The sequence below is a fragment of the Brienomyrus brachyistius genome, chromosome 23 (assembly GCF_023856365.1).
Source record: "Brienomyrus brachyistius isolate T26 chromosome 23, BBRACH_0.4, whole genome shotgun sequence".
In the NCBI taxonomy this organism is placed as follows: Eukaryota; Metazoa; Chordata; class Actinopteri; order Osteoglossiformes; family Mormyridae; genus Brienomyrus; species Brienomyrus brachyistius.
Genome location: NC_064555.1, coordinates 19,050,637 through 19,059,939, shown reverse-complemented (window position 1 = coordinate 19,059,939; position 9,303 = coordinate 19,050,637). Strand labels below are relative to the sequence as shown.

General features: G+C 48.3%; 1 protein-coding gene across 1 annotated transcript; it reads right to left on the bottom strand.

Annotated features, from left to right (window-relative positions):
- Positions 1-598: 598 nt before the first annotated feature.
- Positions 599-7,530, bottom strand: LOC125719266 (serine incorporator 1-like). Its single transcript, XM_048993882.1, has 10 exons — positions 7,379-7,530; positions 6,518-6,679; positions 5,520-5,707; positions 5,228-5,307; positions 4,589-4,726; positions 4,317-4,486; positions 4,138-4,228; positions 3,673-3,817; positions 2,552-2,767; positions 599-1,814 (listed from the first exon to the last, which is right to left on the bottom strand). Exons 1-10 carry the CDS (start codon positions 7,415-7,417, stop codon positions 1,676-1,678), a joined length of 1,368 nt encoding a protein of 455 aa, XP_048849839.1. The 5' UTR covers positions 7,418-7,530; the 3' UTR covers positions 599-1,675.
- Between the last annotated feature and the right edge of the window lie 1,773 nt (positions 7,531-9,303).

The window sequence follows — 9,303 nt, the reverse complement described above, 5'->3', positions numbered from 1 at the left end:
CCATCTGGAGGTCACAGTTGTGTGGAGGATCCCCTTAGCACTCCTCCGAGCAACACCGATGCAAGGTCCCAGTGTCCTGTTGCTTGGACCAGGTTGCTCTCACTGACCTGGGGCCTGTCACATAAAGGGGAGGGGGGTGGGGCTCAGAGGATCACAAGTGACTGCATCGTGCAGGCAGAAGAGAAAGCAAGTGGGCGGTACTGTGGAACTCAAACTGTTCAGAGAACGAAAGAACGGCAAACGGGATGAGTCACTGCCTGTTGTCTGCACTGCTCTGGAGGAGGAGTCACACCTATACTGCAGTAAGGTACTCCCTGAAAGCGAATCCGTTTCCCCGGTGGTCCACCATACCTCAACGGCAGGATTTTAACACAGGCCAGAAGCCAATCTTTACTGACTTCATGCCTAACCAGCTCCCGGGAAATCCTCTGTGATCTAATCAATCACATTGCAACACATTAAAACCAAGGGAGTTCATCTGGGTATATGAATCAAGCCTGAAATGTAGGTGGCAAGAACAGCACCTCCATCTGGGCACCAAGAGAATCTTCTCACTGTCTGCTTGCGGAACAAGGGCAGGAAAAGAAGGAGGTGGAGCTTTTATGCAGAACGTGTTTATTTTTGCTGTTAATACAGCCAAATGCCAAAAGTACATCAGGCTCTCAACTACATTTATAATTACAAAAAGGCTTCATTATACAATCACTGCTGTAAATAAAAAGCCACATGGACATTATACATTATATATGCTACGAGACATCTAAAATTTCAGATTATAGGACTGTCAGTATGAAAATAAAAGGCATTTAGAAAAACACAATATTTTGAATAGTGTCTGCAAAACAACATTTATTATTTAAAAAGCCTACAGCCCACCTGGCGTACAGAAAGGTACCTCACCAGCACCATTTGGCAGTCAGGGAATAAAAAGTAATGATTTGACCGTGACCATGGAAGCCTGTCTGAGGACACACAGCCTGGATATCTGTACCTGCCGAGGGAGAAGATGCTTTCATACCTGTTGGATCTGAACACACTGGACGAAGAACGAAGGAAGGAGTGACTGGATTCCCAGGAGAACATGAACAGGCCTGCAGTCACACTTACAGAATTAAGCGAGGACAGCAGCACTCACTCCCAGAGAAGCACAGCCTGCTCGGCCTTCTGCGAGTCAGACAATTCCCCTTGTCTTCGTGCACAGGGAACATTGTGGAAGCAGAAGGACATGTTCCCCCCACACAGCTAGAGTCGGTGCCTTTGCCAAATGCTCCAACCACGGCAGCCAAACATTCGCTTAGCTGGGCCTTCTAGCTGAACAAAGCTGCCTGCCGCACATGAGCAGGGACAGACAGTGAACAGCAAATGTCATTCAGCACAATCATTTGTAAACGATACAGGACGAATGGTCCAAAAACTCAGCTGGGATGCCTAAAAACACCATTTTACAATCAACGAAAAGCTTTAGAAGTTTAGGTCACAGTGAATTAGAAAGACAAAAATGAAGAGAGAGTCACACAAAGACATTCATTTGCAAACTATAGAGATAATTACAGGAAAAAAAAAAAAAAAACATAAGAAGGGTCAGGACTATGGCCAAATCACAGGCAGCCTCCTTCAGGTGGGGGCCCTTTGCCCCGCCCTCTGAGCAGGGCTGAGGGCCAGCTGGTCTCCATGCTCAGCTGAAGTCGCGGCTGGTGCACACGACCGGCGCTACCAGGGTCCAGAGGTAGAGCACCAAGCCGAGCCAGCTGGAGGAAATCTTCACCCAGAGAGCCGGCATCGTGCTCTGCATAGCCTTATAGTCCGTGTCCGGCCTGCAGGGGGAGCACCACAGAGAGACGCTGGGTCTCCATGGCCCACTTACCCCTAACAAGTTTCTGACTTCTGGTTGAAACACTATCTTGGAGATGACGTGTAAAACAATGGGACAGGCTACGTACAGGTCGCCCAAGAGACTCAGCAGCTATAACATTACAGGTCACCTACCATGGCCAGACTGACAGAGGCGAAGCTCTGAATGCTGCTCAGGGGTAAATGGAGGTTATGCATTTGCCGCTGGTGGGTTTCATATTTCTACTTCAGTGAACAACAGCACAAAATATTGGATTGCGGTTTAACCTGTTTTCGGCCTCATTGCAAAGCTTTGGCCCCAACCCCAGAATAAAAGGAAGCTAAATGGCCAGGACAATAATGCCCTGAAAACCAGAATGAGTGCGTCACCGAGCCTTTTAGCCGGCAGCTGACTGATAACCAAAGCACTCGCTCTGAAAAACGGCACAAAAGTTAGCTCACCACTAGGAGAATTGCACAATGGGCAAAATCGTTCAAGACTGTTTAAGCCTTGCATAAACTCAGATGCTTCACTCTTTGGTTGACCAACGATAGATCAGGACAGGTTATAAAATACAACATGCGTTGCTCTAACTTCTGCAAATGAGGAGGTAGAGATGTACCTCCGTCGGGAACCTCAGTACTTAGCAGCAACATGGACAAGAAATACTCTTGTACTGCAGATATCTCCATGTATACGAGCGACTCAGGGAACACTCACTGGTACCAGTTGGTTAGGGTCATCATGATGTAGAGGGAGGCCAGGAAGAGGGAGAAGTGGAAGAAGGAGTAGCTGTAGGCAACACTGTCCTCCTCATTGTCCACCGCCCGCCTCAGTCCGTCCTCCCCAGGAGAAGTCCAAGCCTCTCCAGAGTCAGCCTTCCCTTCCTCTGTCTGCAACAGTTTGTTCACCTGGCTGTTGCTGGATGAGCGGATGCTGGAGGGAGGATGCAGGAGGCCAGTTTCACAAGGGTTGGGGTTCAGGGACGACGGGCATATGATCAAATGCTGGCCCAAGACTATTCCCGCTTCACTTGGAAATGTAATAATTGTATTTCATATACAGGCAATAACAATTCTTAGCTTGTACACTTTGAGTCTTTTATTGATTGTTTTAATCCCAGTATATTAGATGTCGATGGTGAGCTGCTAAAAGGAAGAGGCACTTCTGCACCTGCTGACTCACAGCCATGACCAGCACGGCTGGGAGGTTCACGCATGCGGACCCGAGGCAGCGCCGACGGGCGCACCTGGCATGCGGACCCGAGGCAGCGCCGACGGGCGCACCTGGCATGCCCACCGGAGGCAGCGCCGACGGGCGCACCTGGCATGCCCACCGGAGGCAGCGCCGACGGGCGCACCTGGCATGCCCACCTGAGGCAGCGCCGACGGGCGCACCTGGCATGCCCACCGGAGGCAGCGCCGACGGGCGCACCTGGCATGCCCACCTGAGGCAGCGCCGACGGGCGCACCTGGCATGCCCACCTGAGGCAGCGCCGACGGGCGCACCTGGCATGCCCACCGGAGGCAGCGCCGACGGGCGCACCTGGCATGCCCACCGGAGGCAGCGCCGACGGGCGCACCTGGCATGCCCACCTGAGGCAGCGCCGACGGGCGCACCTGGCATGCCCACCGGAGGCAGCGCCGACGGGCGCACCTGGCATGCGGACCCGAGGCAGCGCCGACGGGCGTACGTGGCATGCCCACCTGAGGCAGCGCCGACGGGCGCACCTGGCATGCCCACCTGAGGCAGCGCCGACGGGCGCACCTGGCATGCCCACCTGAGGCAGCGCCGACGGGCGTGCCTGGCATGTCCACCTGACACAGTGGCGAAGGGCGTACCTGGCAAAGAGCGCGCAAAGGATGAAGAGGATTAGCCCCACGATGCCTTGTGCATCCCACCACTCCACCTGTCCAGGGGCACTGCCGGGAACTGGGCTACTTGTATTGGACACCATACTCAGCAGGCTGGGGTTACAATCGCGGTCTGAAGGAGGGGAAGGGGCTGGTTAGCGCCAGGCAGGCCCGGCTTACATGAACATATGTCAGAGACACGTAGAGCACAGAGATGCTAACAGCTTTCCAACCTTCTGTCTTAGCCTCAACTGATGGAAACATGGGAAGAGTCATATTGCGGTGAGAAATGCCAAGAACAGAAGCGGAGCCCCGGAAACACCCAGAAGAAACGCAGTCAGCAGGCAGTGAGGAGAACATCTGACGCATGAAGAAGCCCAAGTCACTCGAAACTAGGCAAGGTTGCCACAGGTTGCATATGGGGCTGACATCAGGCTGCGGTATGTTACTTACTGGGATTGTTGGTCATAGCAGACCATGTAACGTACATGGTGTAGATGGTGATGAACGAGGACTGAAGCAGGCCGGAGTAAGGCTGGGCTTCCTGGAAGTGGAAATACACACAGTCAATCTCCCAGATACCAACATGCTCAGCATCATCAGTCAGAAAAAAAGGTGCGGCCTGCTCTCACCCGAACTTTGGGCAGGACGGACACAATGGAGACGATGACACAGAGGATCAGGTTAAGGCTGATGAAGAGCTTGTGCTCGGTACAGCCATCAGGCTTGGTGTAGAATATGTAGAGAAGTACCACAGCGGCCAAAGCTAGACTGTAGAAGAGCCCTGTGATGGACAGCAGAGCTGGCAGAGAAGGCAAACACACTGGTCAGAGGCCGCACTGATATCAGAATACCCATCGCGTGATGTGATCCCCAAAGAGCGGCAGCAGAGTGCAGCTACTACCTGCGAACCAGCACCGGCGGTTGCCCTCTTCGGCCCGGTCCACCCAGGCTTCATTCCAAGAGTGAGCAAAGTCGATGAGCAGGATCAGCTGGATGATGATGAAGATGAAGGAACCCACCATGCCAAAATAGTACCACACTGTAAAAGGGGGGGGGGGGGTCATTCCCAGGGATACAACACAGCCTGGTGTTTTACTGCGACTGGCCAAAACAAAAGCTGGGTTCGTCTAAGAAGCCAGACGTCCAGCAGGTTGGACGACCTTCTAACATCTGTCACAGGCATCAACATAGGCAGCGGGGCCTCAAAGGCGGTGGGGGTGTTGGTCAGCACACAGCCACTGCGAAAATGTCCCTAGGGCACAGCTTCAGTGAGAACTACCCACTTCAGCAAGGCACAGAATATTTTTCTAGCTTTGAGAGAAAATTAACCTTCTGGGTTTTTCCGGTTCGAGAGCAGTGTGTCCTGGGAACAGAGTTTTATGCTTCTGTCCCTAATGTAGCTCTGACTGGACATGGCCCAGACCAGAGATTCACAGTCTGCCATATCTGACAACATTCAATGTGAAATGCATTATTTGATATTCTAATTTTATTTGCAAGGTATTTCAATCTTGATCATAGTCTCATGGTATGACTCTACCTGTATTAAAGACTCCATCAGGGATGAAGTAAGCTCCAACTGTTATTCCCACCAACACGAGAAACTTGAAGAACCAGAACCTACAATGAGATGGCAGATTACCAGTGCCCCTCCCACAAAATGTGCACTCCCCCAGCACACCATTACCAGTGCCCCTCCCACAATGTGCACTCCCCCAGCACACCCTCCAGAAATCCTGCATCGACAGTCTCACCATCACCTTAAGACACACCCACAAGGCACCCTCCCAGGAAATGCTGGCAGAGCCTGCCTGCAAAGAAGCGCCCCGTACCCGTTTTGGACCACGGCCCTTGGGTCCTTGCTGTTGCGTACTCGAATCATGATGATGGAGAAGAGCAGGAAGAAAGAAGCCATGGCAAAGCAGGTGCGGTACACAGACTTGTAGCCCACGATGATGTCGCAGTTCACCTTGTTCTCAATTAACGGTGCAGAGCTGCCCCCGACACAGAAGCCTGGGATCTGCAGGTAGAGATCACGCACACACAGGCAAAGGCACACATGCACACGGAAAGACACACAGAAACACACACATGTACACAAAGACGCACACATGCACAGAGAGAGACGCAGGAAGTCAGACTTCTTTGCCACTAGCTGCATTCTCTACAACGGATGGTGTCTGCCAGGCTCCCTGCTGCCCTTTCAGCAAGCTGTCCTTTCTCTGCTAGTCCACTTTTATCTTAACTTTTATTCCAAGCATCTGCTCTGGCTAAATTGCCTGCTGTAGCCCTATCAGATCTGGCCTCCTAATCATCCCCTATATCTAACTGGTGAATTCTCTCCTGCCCATTCACCGCCGTAGCTACTGTGTGGTGAGTGTACTGGTGCAGAATGGCTGCCGTCGGATCATACAGGTGGGGGCTACACAGTGGTGGTGGGTTAAGTGGCTCCCCATTTGGTTCTGTAAAGCACTATATTAATGTAACATTCATTTATTCATTCATTCATTCACTCACTCAATTATTCATCTGAATGGTGTGAGGGTGCCCTGCGATAGGCTCCGGACCCCCCGTGACCCAGTAGGATAAGCGGTTTGGAAAATGGATGGATGGATAATCATTCATCTGTTACAGTATTTATGATAATTCCAGTCATTCTACTACTAATTTACATATAGATCATTCATTTGTCATTCTTATAAATGAACTCATTCAATTAATTCAAAAGAGTGTAAAGGAAAGAGATTATACTTTGATTTGTAGTTTTGTGTAAACCGCTGGAGACAAAAACATTTCCATGACAGCACAAATCATCACTAGTTTGCGGTACCTTTTTGAGCTGAGCTTCCATGCCAGGCAGGATCATGATGACGGACAGCGCTGTTCCCAGTAGCAGGAGGAGAGAGAACAGCAGCCGGGTGACAGTGGAGTTGTTGGTGCTGGGACAGCAACTGGAAAGGAGGCACGAGGCAGAGCCGCACAGACAGGAGGCCTGCGGGCAAGAGGCTTTACGAGGGAGCAGCTCATCACCTCTCACTTTGGCCTGTAAATGCTACCCGTGCTCACATTGGTTCGGTGTGAATAGCAAGCAAATCATGAGATGTCACCCCACCCCAGGCCATTTACATGACAGCACCGTGTATTTAAGCAGAGTTTCACATAGAAGTATTTCATTTATGAATAAGGTACAGTTATTAATTAGGTACATATTCACTTTAGCTCCATCTGGGTATCTGCAGTTGATCGAAACAGTCGGTAACATATTCAGGGAGGACTGATGACATCTTACCAAAATATAAGTAAACTTTAATTTGTTGTCGTACAACACTTAAAAAAAATCTTGGTAACATTTTCTGAAAGGCCCAGTGTACCTGCAGACACGCCTTCTTCTTACACTGGCAAAAACAATATGCAAGAAACGCGGAAGTTCTTTCGTACCACGAAAACCTGGCTTGTTTTATATCAAGTCTGCTAGTTTTCAGAGTAATGAAATTGGATCGAACTAAGCAAAAAACAAATACGGCGCAAAAATTGCTTTTCAGGTGTCTATTGTAAATAATCAGTGCGGTCTACCAATGAAGTAGAATCAATTCTTAAAGATCAAAAGCAAAAATACAAGTTCCATTTCAGCATAGTTTATATCTTTAGAAAACAACGCACAAACTCCACATCAACCAAAATATCTACTTACACAGCTCGCCAGCGAACACAACGCCATACAAGCGCCCATCGTATTATTTTTTTAAGTACTGCCAAAATCCGGAGTAAACTGAGGCACACAAGCGGCGGTATTACTATCCAGCGCCGCCCTGCTCCGGAGCCAAACTCTCATAACACGTTTTTTCAAGGTGTATGGCTCATGAATATTTTTCACACTCTGCTCTGATTGGCCGATCCACAATCTTCGGCCCATCGATAGGCTAAGCATAGACCGTTCATACAAAATATACATATGCAAATAAATCTCATCTAAATATTAAATTTAGAGTAGAGTTCCATTACCGCTTGATGCACTTAGATTTTCTGGGAGATACTTGCTTTTTATAGACCATCGTAGACAGCCCTTAATAAAACTCGCAAGGACCGCAAGATGGCACTCAAAGCAAACCAACAGTGAACCACGGGGACACTACTGTAATTACACTACGTGTAAAATGTGCATTCCGAATTCATGCCTATACAGCAGTTTCTTTACAGGATTTAGAATATCGATGACAAACATTTTTAAAGAATAAAGATGGTATTTAGGGACAGTGATGGTATCAGGGACACTGCCTGGGGTTCTACTGGTCAGAGTGTGTGTGTCTGTGTGTGTCTGTGTGTATGTGTATGTGTGTGTGTGTGTGTGTGTGTGTGTGGGAGGGGGGGTTGGGTTAGGGTTAGGGGGGTGGTAATTAAGTATGCAGAAAGAAAACTGTCCGCAGAAGCTTATCGTCACCTTGTAACACAAACACTGGCGGTCAGACACACGACCTCTTCCTACAAGCCATTGAGAACTAAAAATAACCTCATCACGAAAGCTTGAGATATCTGAAATATGACCTGATTATAAAAGCTTAGTGATCTGAAATACAATCGCACCAAGCCATCGACATCTAAGACTATTTGACCGTTATAAGCATTTCAATAAAAGTTGCATATCACGTAACATACATTCGACAACGTTGTGTTATTTTTCCTCTACAGCTATAAGAACAGACAATATTATCAGGTTTTGGTGACTTGTCTAAAGATGAGGAGTAATTAAAACATTACATATTTTATTATTTGGAAATTCTACCATGAATAAAACGATTCATAAAACATTTCCAAATTGATGCTTTGATATTTAATTCCCCCAACAGCTACATTTCCTAAAGATGCGTGTTATTCATCAGACCTGTTGATTACTATAGCCACATTTCCAATACGCTGTTGAAACCGGATGTCTCGCGGATTCTGCAAACACCCTTGTATAACAACCCGAGGCTGTCCACACCAGATGTGAATTGATGCAGAATTACACTACATGCTACGGTATACCACTAGACACATGAAACAGCCATTCTATATTTTAGCAAGACGGACCAATAAGTGGCACAGATATTTTAATTCTTAGAAATAGCAGCACTTTTTGTGCTTCCCCCAACAGCGCCGGCACTCTCCAGTGCAGCTTCATTCTGTATGTTACGTTTTACCATAAGAAGCAAGCTGAACCATTCGCGATGTATGTATCAGTAAGTAAACATTACTGCTAACAACCTAAACCAAGTTTAGTTCGCGTGGTTTTCCCTGTCCGATAAGCCTTTTTCCAGGTGGATACACGACTGCTTTCTAACACACTGCATTCTGAAAGTTTGAATCCACTTTTCCAAGAGCGTAGTAAACAAAGATTTCTGACAACATTTAATTTGTATTCTCAAACAACAACAACAGCATGTCAACGTATGTAGGCCTATTGCATTTTCTCGTAAAACATGAATAGCATTTTGATATACAGCGGACCCTTGACTTACGAACTCAACTTGTTTGTGAGGGCTGGTCGTAACTCAAGTTGGTCGTAAGTCGAGACTATTTTCCCCAAATAATAATGCGTTCCGAACCTCCCAAAGCACCCCTTACCTAACTTTTTCATAA

What these genes read in the sequence shown, in the direction of transcription:
- LOC125719266 (XM_048993882.1), bottom strand. Translation starts at nt 7,417, where the DNA reads ATGGGCGCTTGTATGGCGTTGTGTTCGCTGGCGAGCTGT. An exon ending in TGTGTTCGCTGGCGAGCTGT is followed by an intron (nt 6,680 to 7,378) that starts GTAAGTAGATAT and finishes TCTTGCCCGCAG; the next exon opens with GCCTCCTGTCTGTGCGGCTC. An exon ending in CCGCCGGTGCTGGTTCGCAG is followed by an intron (nt 4,487 to 4,588) that starts GTAGTAGCTGCA and finishes CTTCTCTGCCAG; the next exon opens with CTCTGCTGTCCATCACAGGG.